We start from the raw sequence: 22,762 nt of genomic DNA, 5'->3' as shown, positions 1-22,762 counted from the left end.
TATATATATATATATAATCATAAAAAATGATTAATCTTGTATAACTCTTTCGAGGCAGAACAATTTTTGGATATTAAACCGGTAAATTTTCATTCCAATTTATTGAATAATTTATCGCATCTAAATTCGAAAGAGTTAATCAAGAATTAAAATAATATCTTATTATATATTATTTAATGTCCAAGCTTTACAACAAATGGCAAGACAGATTTCTATGAATTTCTAATTTTGCACAAGAAATAGACTGAAAGTACATTACAAGCAGTATCGATAATGAAAATTTATACAAACACATGAACGCAGGATTAAAGAAAAGAAAAACTTTAGAAAAAAAAAACTTTTAATAAGACGACAAATATAAATCGCTGCGTGATAAAATCGACGAACAATTTTTTCTTACACGTTAATTTAAATTATATAACTTAATATCTCGCTATTTCGCTATCTATAAATTTACAGCACGTTACCAATTTATTATTTTCTAGTCATAATCTGGTAATTACACCAGGTCTGCGAGTCTTGTAGTTTTAAGAAGGCCCAAGTAGATTATATAAATTGCGTCGAGTTAACGTGCTGGTAAAACTTAATATTTGGCTTTTATATTTATATCATAAATCTCGGAAATCTCTACGCTTGTGTCATTAAAGAAACATTACTTTCCTTTCATTGTAAATTTAGCTGTAACTAATATATCACCTTTTTCAAGGGCCACGTGAATCATGTATCTTTTGTTTCATGAATATTAAATTATTTCCACGATGGAATTTTAATGCACTAGGTGATTATAAAACGATTTTTAATAATTATCTTTTTCAGCAGCCTTACTTTTACAAATAAAACGACATATACAAGGCAAGTTTAATTATTATTAATACTCTCGAAAGTATTCAATGATTATTTAACGCTATACGATATTAAAGAGATTAAAATGCTATACAAATCTAGTACATAAATGATCGCTAAATAAAATAGTAAATAGTTTAAGAGAACACTGGCTGAAGTACATGATTTATCTATGAACGCGATTAAATTATTTGAAAAAAAGTACGCGAGTTAATTTTAAAAATTTATGTAATTCTCGATAAATGCGATTTTACTGTTCTTTGTAAAATAGGCACAGATGTCATTTTTCACTATACTTTGAATAATACATAAAACTTTATAAAGAGATAAGAGTATATATAGTAAAATGTGATGTTGCATATTTTCTAGATACTTTTACCGCATACAAAATGTATACTAAATTGAAATTGTTACACCGTTATTCGCTTCAACAAGTGATTTATAAAAATAAAATTTTACGTTACTGAACTTTGGATTAAAATTAATTTGTTTACATATGGTAAGTATGCAGCAAATGCCAGATTAAAATACATTTTCATTCAATCTATTAACATTGTGTGTAATTTAACAACGTGAAAATAAATATTATTGCGACTGATTGTCATATACATATTAAAGAAAATGTGAAAATAAAAATACACTTTTTTGAATATAGTTCATAGAAAGAAAATTTATATGAATTTGAATTTAGAAAACACATCTCGAATGTTATTAAAGCAGTAATTAAGAGAAATGTATTTTAGATTTCATTTGTTTAAATTAATAATTACTTCGAACTTTCTCTTTTTTTTTAATCTGAATGAATACGCACTTTTATCAATTACTATACACATATTTGTTGATAGTCTTACTTTAGTCTTTACTTAATTGAAACTATTCGGGTGGGTATAATTTAACTTAAAAGTCGGGTGCAAAGATCCCTATCGCTTGGCCGAAATTTTGGAAACAAAATTTCTTAGTCAACTTTGGTTTGCAAATATTATTCTAACTAACATTACTTAAAAATTATTCAACGTTATTACAGTAAGATACACCGTAAGAACTTCATACATAATATTACTTCGTACATTAATATTAAATATAACAATATTGGTATAATTTAAGGATCAACAGGAATACCTATGAAGATCTTTGGAAAAATCAGAGAAAAATTTCTTTAAAAAAAATTACGTTAAAAGTACTGAGAAAATCGTAATTGCGATATTCGTAATCAGGAGAAACCTAAAGGATCGTATATAGAGCGTTTTTGTTGGAAAAAAAGATAAAATAAAAATTCGTTTTGATATCTCACTTGATCTACACTATAAGTATAATTGAGATCAGTGAGACAGATTAAGAATTTTGCCACTCCTAGGCACCAACATCTAATTGCCTCCAAGTGGCTTCATTAATTTATAAATTTGATAAAAAAGAAAATAAATTTAAAAAAAGGTTTTATATCCCTACATTAGTTGATGAAAACATTTAATAATCTAAATAATATAAATAATATAAATATATTTTTTTAACTATATATTTAAAATATTGTTTCTGATAAAATATGCTCGATAACTCATGCAAAAACGTTAGATTAATAAATTAAAAATTTATCTCAACTGTGTAAACATTTTCTGTCTTAAAAAATTTGCCGCCCTAGGCAAATGCTTTGTTTGCCTACACGTTAATCCGTCACTGGTTGAGGTGCAGATAATTTTATCTATTTATGTTTTAAAAATTAAATAAAATCCAGCTCTATACGCGCCTTCGTAGTTTCATAAAAAAAGAAACTGAAAAGATTTCATGACGTAATATTATTTTTAGAAAATAAAATATGAGCATAGAGATGTATGTGTCTCATTTTATTTATTATAATATTTTTAAGAATGAAATTGTAAAATCCCGCTCTTATCAGGCCTCGTTGCTTCATAAAACATAAGTAAAAAAAAAAAAACAAAATTTCATGACAAAATACTTCTTCTACGCTACAATATATACTAGAGTGTAAATATGTATCTATACATCACAAATGTATATAAGTTTACTTGTGTCGACCCTTAACGTTAATCAAATATTGTTATTCTAGAAATGTGATAAAATTGTAATTAAGTGCGTTGATTTTATTATAAAATTATAAATTATAATTCCTCTTTTTAGAGGAATATAATTTAGTAAAGTGCATCGAGAAAAATAAGTCATTGATTACCACTTTTATTGATCAGATAGGAATCCACCCGATTACCCAGTTAAAGTTAGATATTGGATATCGACGCTAGTTTAAAACTGTGTCGCATTGCTTCGTGATGAAAGATCTCACTACAAAACTTATTCTAGAATATATGAAGTTCGGTAATCGACGGTACAATCGGAGATTTATCGGATAAAATCTAGCAACAATAATGTTGAGACAAGAGTTTTTGCACCGTCGATTACGTTAAACGTTCTTGCTTTTTTTGCGTAGAAATATTTTACTATACAAATTAATCTATGCTGAGGCTATGCGTTTTTTTCGTTCTATGGCTTTCTTTGTGTCGTTTACTTCGACATTGGCTCACGAATGTACAGCCGCTAAAAAATGATATGAATTTTTTTTTCTTAAGCAGCTAGACCTGCATCCTTAGCCATACTGTAGAAAGAGCTAGATGGATTGCTAAGAAGCACTTCCGGAGAATCATATTCGACGATCAGACCTTTGTTCAATACGATTACCCTGAAACATTATTATTGTTTGAGAATAAGCTGAAATTAGAAAAGTTTTGAAAATAAAATATACTTAAAACAATTAAAAAAGAAATTCAATGAAAACTGGAATAATGAATAAATTCTCATAAATAGAAATATTGTAAAGTATCGTGTTTCACAAATAAAATAATATAATTATAGTATATATGTATAAATGCTCACGAAATACAATGTTAAAATAACTTGAAATATACCTGTCAGAATCTAAAATAGTGTTGAGTCTGTGGGCTATTGTGAGAACTGTACAATTCTTAAATTCTTGGCGAATGGTAGTCTGAATTAAATCATCCGTTTCTAAATCAACTGCAGCTGTTGCCTCATCCAGTATGAGAATTTTCGTTTTCCTAAGTAATGCTCTTGCTAAACAGATCAATTGTCGTTGTCCTACGCTTAAATTCTCTCCGCCTTCAGTAACCTCGTGTAAAAGACCGTTTGGCAAATCTGTAAAACAATAATAGATTATATCCTTTAAAAGTACAAGATTTTCTAATGAAAGGTTACGAAGACCGTTCATACTTTCTACAAATAATTTCAGATGAGCGTGCTCCAACGCCTTCCAAACTTCCTCGTCGTTGTAGCAATCGAAAGGATCCAGATTCATCCTTAGTGTTCCAGAGAATAATACGGGATCCTGAGGAATGATGGTTAATCTCGAGCGAAGGTCGTGAAGGCCCAGCTTGGAAATATCGATATCATCAATTAAAATCTTCCCCTGGGCTGCTTCAATTATTCTGAAAAGTGCCAATGTCATAGACGACTTTCCAGCACCGGTTCTGCCTACTATGCCGATCTTCTCGCCGCCGAGCACGCTGAACGTCAAACCGTTCAACACGAGATCCAATCCCTCCCTATAGCGAACTTTAAAGTCCTTGAAGTCAACGCGACCATGCTTAGGCCACTCTTTCGAAGGCGTAAATTCAGTGTTCTTCCACGGTGCTTCTTGCGCGGTCTCGCTATACTCTTTTATTCTCTCTACCGCGACGATGTTAGTCTCGACATCGGACGTCATGCGTACCAGCCAATTTAAGGTCTGGGTGATCTATAACAAACATAACATGAATTCTCATACATGAAATACATACATACATAGTTTTTTCATAAAGTATCAAATAAATATATAAACATCACCCGCGTGTAACAAATTACTTTTATTATCTTAACTTAACTTTATCACAGAGAGATATTCTATTTAACATGGTAGAAAATATCACATTGTATATAACGTTAAAATATCGTTTTGATGGAAAATATATCTTACTTGTAAGGCATAGCTGACCGATAGACCAACGAGACCTGAACTCATGGTATCTCTACCTAAAACAGTGAACAAAGCTGCGAAGAATATAATTAAGTTTCCAACCATTTCTAATCTCACGGCCAGCCATCTGCAACATTATGCGTTTCAGTTAATAAATACGTATAAAAGAAATTATAATTGCGTTATACAAATATTTACCTGTTTGCAATAATACTAGGAAAGTAACACACTTGATTAAAATCTACTCTATTTTCAGATTCATGGATAAATTGTTCTTGCACGCCGTACGCTCTAATTATTTGCGCACCTATATATAAATAATAGATTATTTTTAGAAATGTAAATTTTTGTTAATAAATAAAATATTACAGGATAATTATACGGTTTTAAATACGTACCAGTCACAGATTCACTAAAATGCGAATATATAGGAGATCTCGACACGGATTCTAATCGTTTTAATTGACGCGATGTTGCAACGTAAAAACGTTGAATAAAATAATAAATCGCGCCTATTGGCAGTATCACCGCGATAAATATAGGTGTACTGTAGCTTATAACAAAGAGAGTGGCTATCACCTGCAATGCATACAGCTATTAATAACACTGAAAAATAATCTACTTCATCATTAATCTTACAAGATAGAAAAATGTTAATATTATATGCAAATATAAATTAGTCAGAACAAGAAGAAACATCTGTGACAAAAAAATATATATAAATATATATAATAAATGCAAAATTGATCGAGCGAATCAGTTTCACAAGGATACATATAAAAAAGAAATTGATAATATCTCGTGCAGAAATTCTATTGAATGAAATGCTCTCATATCTTTTCCGGACAGCAGTACAAAAACAAAAACAAAGCTAGCGCTGGTCGTTTCATAGGTCCACCAACATGTAGTATGAATATGATTATCACATATATACATTAGACAAATACATATAAGCATTAGCGTCAAGGTATATTTAAGTCTCTCAAGGTATACTTAAGTCTCTTTTGGTCAAACTTGATACTGCTAAAATATCCTTTATTTCGGTACAGATAGAGTAAGTCATGGACTGCAGTCGTTTTACGAGAACGGACACAATTATATAATTATACTGGCAGACTCTATACATTTAATTGTGTTCCAAATGTATTCTCAAAACCAGTTTGCAAATCTACAGACGGGAATTATACCCATCCAAAATACAATAATATATCATACCACCATTATTCAGACACCTCTTAATAAATACAAATTATATCCTGACAATGATATCTAATCGCAGTTTAATCAAAGTTCTCCGGTGGAAAGTGATGGTATACGTGTGGAACTCAAACTGCGAGGTCGAGAAGATAAAGGAAAAGCAATAAGAAATTCCCAACTGGTATTCTCTCTCAGCACGCTACGAAAGAAATTACCTCAAACAAGCAATAGATGGTATCAGAAATTTGTGGGGGAAGAGATGTATCCAGGACGTCCACGTCTTTAGCAAACCTGGAGATAATACGACCAATAGGAGTCGTATCAAAGAAGGTCAATGGGGCACGCATCACAGCACGCAGCATCACTATGTGCATCTGGCGAGCAGCCAACCAACAACCCAGCTGCGGTGCCAAATCGCAGAAAAAGCTCGCCACCGCTACAACATCAGACATGGATGACTTTCATTGTAACCGCATCCGACATAATTTGCGCGATTTGTAAAAAAAAAAACAGAATGATAATGAACAAAAAAATTAACAAAAACTTATCTCATAAGCAATGTGTTGCACGTTAAACGAGACACGTGTTACACGTAACATACCTAGTTTTGATATTAGACTTAAACATTTATTTTTCTTTTCGTTACCGATACGTTTCCGAATTGCCAAATGATATCTGTAAACAATTAATTTTTTTCTTTTCTATCGTAGTACTGCTCGATATTTAAATGCATTCGGTGAATATCGCGAACTTAAAACTACCGTTCTGACGTCATGTTATGCGAAGATGTGAAGTTTGCTGTGTGCACACCAGACAGGATATATATAGCAACAGGAAATACAAATAAATCACACTTCCTAGAAGGCAAAATCGTTAGGTAGATGTTATACAAGCAATAGAATAAAAAGCGTTATCAAGCACAAGCAAGACCATTTCTGTACACTGAATATTACTGGTATAATTGTGTCCATTCCCTGAATGATTACTACACTATGGTTGCACTATGACTTATATACAATAGTCGTACAAATTATCACGATAGTCGTGAAGTAAATTAATAATAACGTTCTTAAACAAAAAAAAGTTTGTAACAACACAAAAAGACAGTAACTGGAAAAAAAAACATAATGTAAAGAGGATTCAATATAAATGTAAAAGGAGAACAATTGTAGAGTAAGTGAAGAATGATAATGATTTGACAAAGCCAAGTTCCATCTTGAGTGATATTAAAGTATTTTGCAAAAAATTAAGACAATCGTCATTTTTTAGCGCCTCCAACTCGTCGGATCTAAATACATACATTGACAATAAAACGAAAATGACGACAATGACGAAAATGAACATCGTCAACGTAATATCTTCTGAAAAGGACGAATAAAAGGATATCCTACCACATTATATTCTTGATTAAATTGACATACATCGTAATCAACACTCAATCCATGAATTTTATGATGCAATATGACTGAATGACACAATGTAAAATCCAGCACAAGTATTCCCATGAACCACATCACTCTTTCGTGACTCAAAATAAAATGAAAAAAATAAGCTGCTCAGCGAGCTATTTAACATGACAGAAAAGATATGATTCGTTGATATGACTTTGCATGTATCTTTTCAATTATATTTTCAGTTAAGTTCTAATAAATCGCCGGAATAAGAATTTATCGATCAATTTCGTACATCTTCTTTTTTATTATCCCATCAGTATTTTGTTTGCAAATAGCATATACTAAAAAAAAATAAATTAACAAAAACATATCTTTTGACAAATTTAGAAAAAAATTAAACTGAAGAAGAAAGCAGCCATTCAAAATGTGGCTGTTACCTGGCCAGCTGAATGCACAAAACGCACGGGTAAGCCGCTCGAATACTGTTCGAGCCAGGCAAGCAGTATCAAGGTAGATATTTCTTACCACATGTTTCTTCGTGTTCCTTTCAAAGCTTGTTGATCCACCATGCTGTACTGATTGCCGGCAACTTCTTACACGCATCAAGTTGCGTACCCGTGCCCATATACGCTTAGCCGGCAGGTTAGCACTACGTTATTTTTTACATTTCGCCATTTCTTCTAAAATTCTAAGCTTTATTATTATAAAATAATGCTACATTCAAATTTCCAATGAACAGATAGATCCGAATTCTGACAGAATGTACATTCCTATTAATAAAAATCCGCATCTTTTTTACTCTGTGTCTGTCGTAAATAAATATATTTCACTTTATGCGTCTTTATTCAAATATGCAAGATAATTACGTATAAATACGCGATTTTATCGATAGAAAGAAAAAAGACACTTTTTTTACTTCGCAATTATAAATTTCTAGTAATTCTGTAAAATCAACATCAATTAATATAAAAATTGATATATAAGTTACTAGAACGTAAATTACTTATCAGTACAATAGAAAGTAACAAAAATATTTCGTGCAAGATGTCAATTCCAAACAAATTTAAATATATTAAAAAAGAAGTGAGGATATCGATATCTGTAGCAAGTATCGTTCGACAAATAAGAGACGTAGTAATATTAAATCCACATCAACTGTCACAGAGATCATTACTTATACAGTAGTACGTAGTTATATGAGAATATCATACCGAAAAGAGGCAAGTGATCCAAGAACGCAGATAAACCGGTAGGATATTGTCAATAACATCAATATCTTTACCAAGCCGACTAAGAATTCGGCCAGTCGGAGTTCTGTCAAAGAATGACATTGGGTTGTGAAGAACGTGTTGCAGCGTACCCTCGAAGATACGCTTAGAAGCGATTATCGTCCCTTTAGCCAGGAATATCGCCATTGCAAATACTGTCACGCCTACAACGATCGGTAATCAACTTTGATTTATCGGATTAAAAAAATTAGACAGTTTTTACATATTAGATAGTTTTGCGTCCGTGAACTATCAAATATATTGAGCTTTTGCAAATGAGTGAATGATTAAAAGGCTCTACAATCGGCAATGTTCATTTTCATTAGTTGCTCATCACCTGATTTCATCTAAACACACCTAATTTCATATGCAAGTTCCTCACTGCAGTCACACATAAATTGAGGTGCACATAATTAAAAAAGCAAATGTAAGTACAAATAATAAATATGCGGAGAAAAAAATGGGAGCGCGATAATAACGCTAAGATAAGAAAAATAATAAAGATGATACTTTGTATGATTGTACAATGAGAAAGAAGACACCAGTGTCTCATCAGGAAAAAACATTGGTTTATTAATAACGTACGCTTCTAATAGTTGTCTACTGATCATTAATTTGAAGAATTTGAAGAAATTTGAATGAAATCATTAGAGAAAAACAGAAAGCTGTCATTATTACAAATATAATAAATCATATTTGTACCGATTGGTGGACCAGTAGTTCTGCTAAATATTGATTCGTGTAGTGATATACAGAGATTAAAACTAAAACTCTCTCGCATACCGATGCTAGATAAAACAACCAAGCTCTAATACTTGGAGGTAAAATGTTGTCTATCGTGTCAATATCCTTCCCAAAACGGTTTAATATTCTGCCGGACGGCGTAGTGTCAAAGAATCCTAAAGGTGATCGTAGCATGGTGAATAATAACTCGGAATGCAGTTTACTGCTCCGTAGGCAGCCAATAACCAACGCTGTCTGCGACAGCACTACAAAAGTGGCTGAAATTTAATTTAAAATAAATAAATAATTTTGTTGGACGAAAAAATTCTTTTTTCTCTCTCAACACTCGCTTGCAGTTCTACAAAAAAAATTTGTTGCTTTATGATTAAATTGACTTGCTAATGTACGTAATTACACACTGTTAAATTTCGATGCCACGAAAAACTGCCTTTAGGAGGTAACAATGTGTCTTTGTCAGTTTATTTGTAATATAACATGGCTGGCATTAATTATTAATAGTAACAATAAGTTAATAACAAAACAGAAAGCGAAACTGGTTAGATTGTTGTGACCCAAGATGAAGAAAAATCGCACATGCGATACTACAGCTCGCATTTTTATCATATATTTAGCATTAAATGTGATTGCAATCTCACGCATTTATGGCTCACATAAGCGTTGAAATATATTAAATCAGTATCGTTCCATTCTCAAATTAAATTTCATTAACTACGTTAATTATACTTTGCACATTACATAATCTGATCAAGGAATTCGACATTTAATGCTAAGCTTGTCAATATATTTTTAAATATAATAAAAATTCAAGCACAATACATTTCATCAATAAAAACTTTATAGCCAAATTAAAGAAACAAACATAATGATTGATAAAGGAATGTTTCAGATCTTCCTTCGTCTGAAACTTGCTTAAATTCCTCTAAATTAACATGTATTATTATTTTACATCCATTTCAATTTACACGCAATTATCTGATGAGAAAATCAGCACAATCATTTTCCGAAATTTTAAGTTATCAATTTTTATTTAGTTAAATAATTTTAGTTAAATGATTTTTATATTAATTAACATTAGTTAATTTTTATATTTATTAAGAGATTTATATTCGTTTTATAATGGTTTCAACTAAAATTTCCTAGACATATTAGATGTATAATTATATTGATTAATCAGTATAGCATAGACTGATTTTCCGTTCTTTTTTTGTTATTTTAAGATATTAATGCTAGAAAGCTTTCTTTTGTTTTTCTACTTCATGCTTACCATTAAACGTAAAAGCGTGTGCGTTATTTAAAAAATATTTTTATTTTCTATAATAAATTTTAAATATAAAATAATAGATGTCATTAATCCATCTGATTAACCCTCTGACAGATAGTCGAATAGAGTTAGTAAACAATACCAAACAAATTTTTAATGGATCACATCATGATCACAAAAGATCACAAGATCACAAAAAAATTACAAGAGAATTATATACAAATACACATAACATTCATTATAGTATCTTATATAAATATATATTATTTTTTCCATCTATTACTTTTTATTTATAATCGCCAAATTTTCGCTTGTAAAAAAGGTAATTATAATAAAGGTTAATAAATTATTTAATAAAAAATGCAAATTGTACTGAACAAAAGACATATCAAACAGAAAAATGTTTCATGCAATACTAAAAAAGCGATCATTTGTAGAAAATGATTACTACGACACTTGCAATCAAAAACATATGGCTACCAAAAAGTTTCAATCTCTAATTGCTTTTGAATGTTTAATTAGTAACGTTAGTATTTTGTAGACACAGCAAACCGCACTCAGTTTGATTTTTTTAAAAGAAAATTATTTTATTTATTCTTGGAATTAACGCGTATTTTATGTATATTCACAGACATAAACTCATTATCGGAATAAAAAGGTCACTACATTAATAGTTATTCATGAATTTTAAATTATTATTAATTCGGTTCAATATCGAGTTTTAGATATGAAAGAATTACGTTAAGATTAATCATACCCCAATGATGTGTAATTTGTGAGGGAACGTGCCTTTCAAATTACGATATGCTATGACGAGCAAAATAAAGTGCCATTGCCTGTTAACATTGTATTAAATGAAGTAATTGCCTTCTGCGATAGAAAAATGTATATTTATACACGTAGGCGACAGGAATAAGCTTACCTGATCATCCATCGTAAACGCGAAATTTTGTACAATACTAATCGAATCTATCTGACAACGGGCGAATGTTACAAGAATTAACAAAAACGTACCTTGACCAAAACCGAGCGCACCGTAAACCCCGAGGTACATGTCTCGCTTTGCTGTATCGAACGTGTTGTTTCCAACGACCTGATTATCATTCGACCATATACTGAGCCAAACGCTTGAGCCGATGCTGAACGATTGAAAGACCGCATTCATCACGATTGTCGATATTGATAGGAACCATCCAATGGATTTCAAGTAATGAGAATATACTTTCCATTTTACCTTGCAAAAGAATAACAAGATGCTTGAAAATAAAAGCACTTGCAACTTTTTGTCGTGAAAAGCGAATAATGAAGATGTATTGTCTTTTTAAAATTAGAAAAATTAAAACAGTGATCTCTTGTGCAACTTACGCTTCCAGTTTCGGCCTTCTCGACTTCTGTCAGCTTCTCCCCGATGTTGTTAGGCTTCGATGCATCTTTCTCTTTTGATACACTAACACTATTGCTATGCACATAATTCGCTGACTGTTGACTTTCTGTCGAGTATTGCCTATTGGTATACATATATTATTTCGAGTATATTAGTAGCGAGCATACTTGCATCACCTTTAATTAAATATCATATTTATGAGATTATACCTTGTTAGAGAACCATTAAGTGATTTTCTATCGGTCACAGAACCGGATTCACTTAGACTCTCAGATATTCTAGACCGTACTCGAGTTAACTTTTGCTGCAACTCGTCCGCTCCCATTGTTGATTCAAGTTGCTGTTTGATTTCACGTAAATCTGCTTCAGAACCGTCATCAACGTGCACTATTTCAAATTTGTCATGATTTTAAAATAATGATTTATCATTCATATAAAATATTAATAATGTTATAAAAATGAGAAGAAATTAAAAAAAAACTCGCACATGCACATACTCTTAACTATAGCACAAAATAAGAATTCAAACGAAAATTATGTAAATAAATTATTGGAATTGAACTAGAAATAGAATGTGGTATTAAAAACTAAAAATTAAAAATTTCATCCTAACACTCTAATGACAAAGGGAGGTTTCTTATGCAAGCATACAAAGTAGGAAAAGGAATTGTAATTACTTTTTCGCGGACTTACGATTTCCAACTTAAATCCAGGAAAAATGTAACAACAAATTTTATAATAAGTATATAAAAATATGTAGCAAGAATTTAATTGCATTTATAGATACCTTCTTGTAAGTGTTGCACTAAGAATTCGGCGAAAGCACCTTTCTTCTCCAACAATTGTTTGTAGGTTCCACTCTCCGTTATTTCACCATCTTTAAGAACAATAATGTTGTCGACCTCCGGCAGGTACGTGATGCTGTGAGTAACGAGTATTCTAGTTTTATTCTTCAACAGGCCGTTCGGACCTAACACTTTCTCAAAAATGTGTTTTCCTACGTGTGAATCCACCGCGCTCAGAGGATCGTCTAAGAAATAATTTTCGGAATCGTTATATACAGCTCTAGCTAAGGCTACTCTTTGCTTTTGACCGCCGGACAAATTTATGCCTTTCTCTCCGATTTCTGTTTGATCTCCCGCAGGCAGCATCTTAAAGTCCGGAGTCAACGCACACGCTTCAATCACACTATTATACACTGATTTGTTCAAGGCCTTTCCGAACAAAACGTTGTCCTGCAATGTGGCATTTTGTATCCACGCTTGTTGCGAGACATATGCAATTGACCCCTAAAAGAAATATTTAGTATCAATCTTCAAATCCCAATCTTTATCTATTTAATCTGAGAAATGTATAAAAATAAAACATATTATTCTTCATTTTTATCAACATTGAATTAAGAGTTACAATCTTAGTTTATATTTTCAGATAATAAAAGCATACATAATAAAATTTAGCATTCAAAATTAAATATTATATTATTAAGTTACATTATTAATTATTCTTAAATTTCTCAATAAGACTGCTCTATATAAATGCTCTATACAAATGGAACATATGAGATTTATTTTGCTGGTTTATTATTACGTTTGTTATAAAAAATATATAAGTTTTATTTCTATATTTCGTATTTCTAATTCGAAAAGAATTCTCACTTTTGTATTTACTTTTCCGCTTATTTTATCCATCTCACCAAGCAGAGCGGATAAAAGAGAACTCTTGCCTGATCCCACTGTACCAACTATTGCTACTAATTGACCTTGTTCTACATGCAAATTGATATTTCGTAGTATTGGTCTTTCGATTTCTTCACTATCCCAACAAAAGGTACCGTTCTCAATTACTAACGCGTGCGCTAAAAAATGTATAAACATTATTATTATATACATTATATATATTTATTATTATGTATATATTAAACGTATTTTAAAGAAAAAATTTTATACTCACGTTCCAATGGATCATGCTGTACATTGTTAGGATTCAGTTCTTCCATGTTCATAAATTTATTAATACGTTTTACAGAGACGTAAGCCTGTATACGAAATTATTATAAAATATAAAACATGAATAAAGATGAATAAACAAAAATAGCTCAATTATGTATATACATTAAACTTACTTGAACTATATTAGTAATCATCATAGGCAGCATAGACAGTGGAAATCTTAGAATGTTGAACAAACTGAGTGAAACGAAGGCAATTGTACTATTTAGGACATTCTTTTCGTCTATAAGTACGTAAGTTGTAAAAGATACCAAAGATACCTGCACATTTGCAAAAAAATAATATTTTTAAAAATACAAAAGATATTTTTGAATATAAGTAATCAAAAATCTCTCGGAAAAAAAATATTTATTGCTAAATCATTTTTTGTTATACTTTACAAAAAAAATTTTTGAAATCATGCAATAAAACTTTTAAAAAAATTATACTAAAAATTACAAGATTTTATTATAAAAAAAAATAAAAAATAAGAAAAAAGCTTTTGCATTACAAGTACTCCGTAAGATACTTACTCCGTAGAGTTGTCTAAGATTTTCAATTATAATATGAATTATAATGTTACTTCTTTTGTATGTGTTTGTATTGTATATAATTAATTATACTAAAAAACGTACCAAAAAGGGTGCGCACGACCATATAAAGCTCGTACCAGCATTAAGATATGCCGCTTCTTTCAATACTTGAATCTCTTTGACTCTGATTTTAAGTATCTGCTGCTCGAATGAAGGTTCCCACGCATAGAGCTTCAACACTTTGATACCGTTAAGTACTTCGTTCATTAATTTTACCCTCTCATCCTTGCTCTTCATCTGTCTGATTTGTAACGTCTTCACTTTGTTGGCAATCAATGCGTTCACAGGAATAAGAATAATCATAACTGCTAAACCTGCCAATACAGCTGGCCCCAGTATGTTCCAGAGAAAATATAAAGCTAGAACTATTTGCAGAGGTGCCGACCAGATCATGTTTATGTATGCAGTTAGATCCATGAATCTTTGAGCGTCTACGGACATTAAATTCACTATCTCGCCGAGTGTGGACTCTTTTCTCGCCGCGTTCGACATTCTCAATGCTTTACGATAAATTGCTGCGATTAGCGCGGTTCGTATACGCAATCCGACCAAAAACATGCGATGAAAATATTGGGATAGTACTAGCGTTTGAAGCATTGCCGTAAGTAAAAGCAGGACAGAATAAAAGTATCCTTTCCACATTGGCTCATCTCCTTCGATAAAACCAATCAGAAGCCTAAAAAATATGAAAAAAGAGATGTATTTTATAAAAATGCGTGACAAACAAGAATGATTAAATTTTGAAAACAATTTTGTAAAATTCATCGATTTATATTTTCTCTAAATTATAAAATAAAATTAGAGATAAAACTCAGGATGTATGTATACTTACTTCAATATTTGTGGACTAATAAAGGTCATAATATCTTGAATCAGTTTTAGAAATGCACCAAATATGAATGTTGCTCCGAAAGCTTTGCAGATAGGCGGTAAGATGGAGGCGACTTTCTTTTTCCGACTACTGTTAAAATCCACTTGTCCAGACGTTTGTCGGTATGATGCTTTTACACTTTCTACTCTATATGTATAAAGAACGTCTGTTATAAAGGTTTCTATTATTAGGTTGGATGACAAAAATAATCAAGACATGTTATACGACACATCCTACCTAAAGTATGTCCAAATCAGCCTTGTTAGCACAAGAAATGTATGAACATGTTAAAAAATACTTTGTCAGAAAACATTACACTAATACATTAATATTTATGATATATATTTTTAAAACATGCAAATAATATACTGTTAATTATAGCGCTGATAAGATAACATAGTAATATTCTAAAAGTGTATTATCACAAACAAACTGATTTTCAAAGAATTCTTAAAATAATAATTTTATAGATCAGCAAATTATAATTTTTAATATGTATGTTTAATACACATATTTTCTATCGAATATAAATATCTGCATAAATATTAATATAAATTCTATATTTTCCTATTATTAATATAAAATTATTTATCTTATATTTTTTCTCACAATTTTTCTCACAAATAAAAGCTTTAAAGAATCTTGGCTATAGTCATATTGATTATAAGTAATCTTGATTTGTACGAGAGATTCATTGATTAAACTTACTCGTCTGTCTTTCTCAAATTCTTATTCCAATATTTGTCAAATTTTGGCACAATCTCCGTAGCCATGTCTTCTGGATTCATAGACCATAAATCGGATGTCTCGAGCGGTTTTCGGAAACCTTTCCATGCTAACGAATCAAACCATGCGAAAATAATTCTCGAAGGAAAAGAAGAACTTTGCTCTGGACATGGCGATTCAACCTACAAGTGAACATATTTCACAATTATTTATCAAATTATTCATCAATTCTAAATCTTACAGTTGATGATAAAGTTTTATGTGTTTCTGTATCTTGTACATTATATGACTAATAACAGAAATATTACCGTAGGATATTCAGAAAATTTAGGCTCTGCATCGACCAGAAAATTAAGTACAAATAATATCACTACTATTGGATAGTAGATCATGTAAGACACCAGTGAGTATGTCGGCTCTGCCTAAAAATAAGTTATTTCTTCATGAATTGCACTATATTATGTAACACACAATCAGTATCTTTTTTGTAAAATATCATAACAGACTGATAACACGAGATAATATGCGTGATAAGAAATTGTAAAAATCCAATGCAGGAAGTAGTGCAATTTACAAATGTATCTAAATTGCTTTCTTTTACCAAGACGATAAAAATTTAACATACCCCTTTAATAAATTTGTTTACAAAGCTTCTATATTGGACGCATCCACATATCGCGAGGAAAAACCAAAACAGGAATAAAAGACCTGACGTCCGCATTCCATGTTTTCTATTATATTGCATCAAAGTCGATGCTAATGTCTGAAATAATTAGCAAATTTAGTTAAATGTTATATAGAAAATTTACATGACTAGTGTATGTGAATATGATTACTTTTTTCCCATTATAATGAAATCTTCATTCTCACTTTTATTTTATAAAAAAAAAAGCAAACTCAAATAATGAGAATATTATTAAAAAATGCAAATTAATGCAAAAATAATTTTAAAATCTATTTAAAAATCTATTAATATAAAAAATAATTTGTACTTACAAAGCTAACAATTTTTACTATAGGTGTGTAATAATCAACACTGTAGACCATACGAAAAGTACTTTCATGTATCGCCATTCCTAAGTCAACTATGGAAAGTAAAATTAATCCTACTGTAAGTACTTGCTTAGAAATAAATAACCACGTGTACGGGACGTTTCTTCTTTTACTATTTAATAGGTAATATGCTTCCATCGCTGAGAACGTCCATAAAAATATACATGGTACCCATACTAATATCGTCTTTTGGAAGCATTCTGTTAGATCTGGGTCGTTCGTGTACCATGTTAGATTAGCATCCTAAAACAGAAATTTCAACCGTGTTAAAAAATGTTAATCTTTATCGCAATACTTTAACTTTTTCTTTTGCTCTCTATTATGTGATGTCGTAAAGCTTACAAATTATAACAACAGATAATTTTAACAATAGATTTAACAACAATAGAGTCGATTTGTATCATTGTAGCAGAAATATTAATATATCAATTTTTTTCATTATAAGCATTTAAAAAAAGAAAAGATTTTTAATTTCAATAAAATAAATAGCTAATAATAAATCTATTTTTCAATTAACTTTTAGTGAAAAATTCAATAAAATTTTAATTTGTGACTAAGAAATATATTTTGAAAATTAGAAAGTTTGTAAATTATGAGGCTACTTTATTATGTAAAAATCGATATCAAACAGAATTAATCATCAAAGCCATAAGTGTACCACACAGAGCAATTTAATAAGAATAAGTGCATTAAGTATTCAATGCACGTGCATGTAACCTGATTCATCATTCCTTGTGAACAATATGAAAACATGAGTGCATCAAGTCGGATCCACTTGAAATAAGTTAATTAATTTAATTAGTTTAATTTTTTAATTTAAATCTAACAGAATTCTTTGAAATACAATAAATTAAAATGTTTCAAAGCTTTTTAAAGTTCAAGGCGACTAAACTTCGAATTACCTTAATCGACAATTAATTCTATCAATAGAATATAAAACATTTTTATTATTTTACATAATTCATTAATGATTTTTTCGTGTGTTAAACAATAAAATATTAATTCGTTCGTGTCAACAAAATAACACAGATATTATTGTTACAGATTATTATGGGTATTACTTGTTATAACCCAGATAATATGCATGCATTGCATAGATATTTAATTAATATCTTTTAGACATCTTTTAGATATCTTATGCAACATAAATGTTATCTAGGAAGTTAATCATCGATTGAGATAATCGGAGTTTGATCGATCATCCTTAAAGCAATATCGCATTTACGTCACCGATATCGACATAAGTTTACGAAATAAAAATAACGAAACAAAAATAACAAGACAAAGACGTGAAGAATCAGAATTCTAATAAGGAAATTCGAAGAGTCTTTTTCTTTTTATAAGCTCGATTTTTATAAACTCGTAATACATTGAACTCTAGATCAAAATAAGTGATACCTATTTTTTTATATACACTTTTAGGAGATGAAACATCCCTTTAAAAAAAATCAATTCTGTTCTTTATAGAAGCGAATATCGAAATAGAAAAAAAAATAGAAAAAAAAATGTTAGAAATAAAAATCGAATGATTTTAAAATACTCAATAATTGTAATTTAAAAAATTTTTATTTCTTATAAAATAAATTTTTTTTAATTTCTAATTCGTCAATCGAGATCTATGCATGATAATTATTTCGATAACTGAAATTGGAACACGCCTTCGAAATGCCCTGTAAACAGTATAGACGAATGAAAAAAAAAGGGGAAAGCCCGATGATATAAGTCGCTCCATTCGACGCATCGTCGTTCAGGAAATTAAACTATTACATAACAGTGATGTGCGGCAGGCGAGACAAGCAAGACAATGAATTCGCTATTCAATTATTCCAACGATCTTTTCCTCTTTCTATTTTCCTCTCGCATCGTTTGTTCCGCAGTTATCTTCTCGAAATATTCTATTCTCAATAAGGCATATTATGAAATTATTTGAAATGAATTCTAATCAAAATTATTCAATTACTTATTACCTACATTTTTATGGTGTTTTCTTGGAAAAACAAAATAATTCCAATTTCCACATTTCAGTTTCATAATAGTCTATTCAATTAAGCGTGATCGATTATTTTCGACACATCTTTCGTTTTATTGTAGTCCGAGAGATTATCGATATTTGTTATTTCACACATTCATTTTTTCCACAAACTTTTTATGCTCGTTTCTATTAATATAATTTTGGTCTCAATTCAATTAACTCTTCATCTTTTTGATATATAAATAGATTTAAAAGTAAATAAATAATTTAAAAATTATGTAAGTCAAATTAATCCTTGAAGAAAAATAAACTGCAAAAATTTTTTTTCACTGAACAAATTTTACATATAAGTTGCTTCCCTTTTGAGAGACACGGTCGTTTTATTTTTGAATGTTACTCTTTAAATTAATTTAAATAAAATCTCACTTCAAAGAATGAAAATTGAGTTAGTCATAAGAAAAAGTGGCTCAATTTTCAATCTTTAAAAGTGAAATTCTCTTCGGATTAAATATGATACGGATTTGTATATATGATTAAACTCATTATATTCAGATTAATTATCAAATTTAATTATTAGAATTAGATCGATTTCAGTTAAATAATTTAAATCCATTATGTTTGATATTTTTATTTGTTACTAAAGTCTTCGGAATTTTCTGCGACAATTTTTCAACTGATCAGCTGTTATCTTCAAAACTCATTGATACACGCATTCGTGGCTTTGTCTAGTTCTTATCAGTGCAAAGATTAGTTCTCGGTATTGCTGTATTTCATGTATTCTCCGAATAAAATTCAATAGAACACATCTCCCTATTCTCTCTATTCTCTCATACATTCCGACTTCTCTTGCACATTCGTTAGAATTTCGACATAATTATCCATAGATACTTTCCGGTACTTTAGCAATTGTCAAAACAGATTTACTCTAAAAATTTTAGAGCATATAAAAACAAGATAGAACGTTTGTGTCGACTGATCGTTTTTACTAAAGTAGATAAATTTTAATTTCGGTTCAACTTATTCTTCATCTTTTTCCAGTTCTAAGATTTAGAAAAAGATGAAGTTAGCTGAATGGATATTAAATGAACCGAGTTTGTAATTAAATTAAAGTCGAAAATTATTGACTTTTGTCAACAATTGAAGATTCTCAAATTACATTAGTCATGAAAGATATAATATTGTTTCAAGTGTTCTACACTCGCGTTCATCATCGCAGATTGTGCGAGCGCGATAATTATTGAGTTGTTTGTCGCATGCGTCTGATGCGCGTGTTTGCCTTTAATCTCACACACGCGGGAACCTAATTGATAACGAGTGCGAATGTCAAGTAATTTGCATAATTTACGGATGCGGCGCCCAGATTTACGCTCCGACCTCGCGCGAGCGCGACTTATTTCCGGAATTTCGATTTCGCTAAAATCGCGCAATCGAAGGTAATGACATTGCTTCATCACGTCGGCTCTATAATCGGAAAGCGTGTAACATGCGTACACGTGCACACAGACGCGTGCGTGTGTTGCGCGCAAGAAGGCACGAGGCGGTGAAGTGAGACGATTAAAGCGACAGTGATTTTTTCCCCCAGGAATGAAAACACTGTTCTCGCCTTGTTTGTATTTTTTACACTCAGCACCTTCGCTTTCTCTTTTTTCAACGCCTATCAAATATATATTTATCTTATTTCGAGTGCAAACATTTTGGGGGATTTCGAGTAACGCGGACAGACCTACTATTTCGCGTGAACATGAAACGCGAATTAGTTTAGAGGGTCAATCGTGCAATTTTTTCCCTAGGAAGCCATAAAAAGTGAAAATCTTTTGCACGTATGCGTGTATTTGTACGAATAAGAACACAAATGCCTTGCCATGCTTTTTCATGCCTTCTCATGCCTTCTTGCTCCTTCTATGCCTCCTCCGAAACTTGCAACTTTGAGTGGTAAGGCTTTATACTCCTCCACTGTACTTGCATACATACGTAAAAAATTTCACTTTTTACGTTTCCACTCTAGAGAAAAAATTACGTGATCGATACTCCGTTCGTGTTGCTTTTTGTATTCAGACTCCTCACTTTCTCTCTCTTCGACGTGTAAAATTTTCGAGGATTTCAAGCGACGCGAACAGACCTATGAAGGATAGAATGATGTTTGATTGTCTGTGGACGCTTTCTAGCAAAAGACACAGATGACATGGTGTAACACGATCATTATATCATTGTTTGCAGTGTTAACAAAGACGAAACGATTCCTGTGTCATGTTATACGGCCTAGTTTACACAGTGCGTTCAGTCAGCGACTTATACTCTACATCTAGTCTAAATTTGATCCAAACACAATAAACTGTTTACATCGTCGCGTCTTCATGTTTATTATAGGGTGTGAATTGTAGACTAACTGTCTCATACTGAAAAGCACGATGTGTCTCCTAAAAGGAAAGCAGCCTTCGACTCTCTTCGAAGGAGATTCACGCGGAATCGGAACTCGTCATTTTCGTTCTTCGCCCGCGGATCAATCGACGAGCTAAAGAGAAAGAAAAAGATTAGAGAGTCAGTTGAAGGATTACACGATCGCGCGAGAAACGTCACGTTTCTTAAAGAAAATCGTGGCTCAAGAAGGTCAAACGATTCCATCCTTACAAGACTGAGAGCGAGATCTTAAGATAATGGACCGATCAACGAGTTGTTCTTCGTGAGTCCCGAGATGAAAGTGTTTCCTGAATTCCTAACGCGAAGGAATCCGAGGAATCGGGAAACTCGAAGAGAGGAAAAGGACGAGAAAGAATCAAGAGCTCTCAAAGAGTTGAAGCTCTCCTTGCCTTTCCAACTCACCCAGAACTTGGTACCGCAGAACTGGTCCATGTCCATTCCGATTGTTTGATTCTGATCCATACTGACACATTTAAGATTCACCGGTGAGCAGGCTCTCGTGCGAAACTGAATCGTTCACAGCAGTACCGCATACAATATCGCACTTGACTGTCCTGACTGCAACCACGCACAAGTCACCGAGAGATCGACGAGGAATGCGACCAATCTTTCTCGCTCCAGGAATCGCACTGTCCCCGACTGTCCCTCCACCCTGCGACACGCACGACGGCGAGAACAGGCGAGACCGAGACAGGCAGACACGGGGAAATACACGAGGGCTACAGAGAGGAAGCCCACCATACAGCACACGCGGCACCCACAGCCGCTAACGAGCGAGTTATTCCAGGCGTGCCGTCGCCGTCACTGGTCGTCAGTATTCTGCAGTTCTGCGCTCTACCCAATCTGCACTCGACCCTCGTTTGCACTGCTCTCGAGAGTCTCGAGCTCTCTGAACTCTGAAGTTGACCGCGAGAGCCCAACAAGTATAGCCACCGTTACCCGCGGTAGTCACCGCGATTATACCTGATTGTGGGCCAGATTATGTATCGCGCTCAAGCTGGATCGAACATATACAAACGTATTCTGGCGACTCCGGTCTGTCCGGCCCGAGACAGTCTGAAGACAGTCTGGGAA

General features: G+C 31.8%; 1 protein-coding gene across 2 annotated transcripts; it reads right to left on the bottom strand.

The window, feature by feature from the left end:
* Positions 1-2,658: 2,658 nt before the first annotated feature.
* On the bottom strand, positions 2,659-22,728 carry LOC108687180 (multidrug resistance-associated protein 1). Of its 2 annotated transcripts, XM_018192815.1 has the most exons (22): positions 22,091-22,728; positions 17,242-17,541; positions 16,871-17,008; positions 16,554-16,667; positions 16,228-16,427; positions 15,757-15,777; positions 15,481-15,666; positions 14,691-15,324; positions 14,190-14,336; positions 14,018-14,102; positions 13,723-13,922; positions 12,855-13,356; positions 12,277-12,454; positions 12,049-12,187; positions 11,698-11,917; positions 8,622-8,842; positions 5,218-5,398; positions 5,018-5,126; positions 4,820-4,946; positions 4,078-4,600; positions 3,756-4,002; positions 2,659-3,529 (listed from the first exon to the last, which is right to left on the bottom strand). In XM_018192815.1, the coding sequence occupies exons 1-22, from the start codon at positions 22,148-22,150 to the stop codon at positions 3,415-3,417; spliced, it is 4,647 nt and encodes a 1,548-aa protein (XP_018048304.1). In that variant the 5' UTR covers positions 22,151-22,728; the 3' UTR covers positions 2,659-3,414. The 2 variants fall into 2 exon arrangements, with proteins under 2 accessions (XP_018048304.1, XP_018048305.1); XM_018192816.1 differs by lacking the exon at positions 15,757-15,777 and having other exon boundaries at positions 22,091-22,150.
* Between the last annotated feature and the right edge of the window lie 34 nt (positions 22,729-22,762).

The sequence above is a fragment of the Atta colombica genome, unplaced genomic scaffold (genome assembly GCF_001594045.1).
Source record: "Atta colombica isolate Treedump-2 unplaced genomic scaffold, Acol1.0 scaffold200, whole genome shotgun sequence".
NCBI classification, from domain to species: Eukaryota; Metazoa; Arthropoda; class Insecta; order Hymenoptera; family Formicidae; genus Atta; species Atta colombica.
Note: the sequence above shows the minus strand (reverse complement) of the source record. Positions and strands in the feature narration are given on the sequence as shown.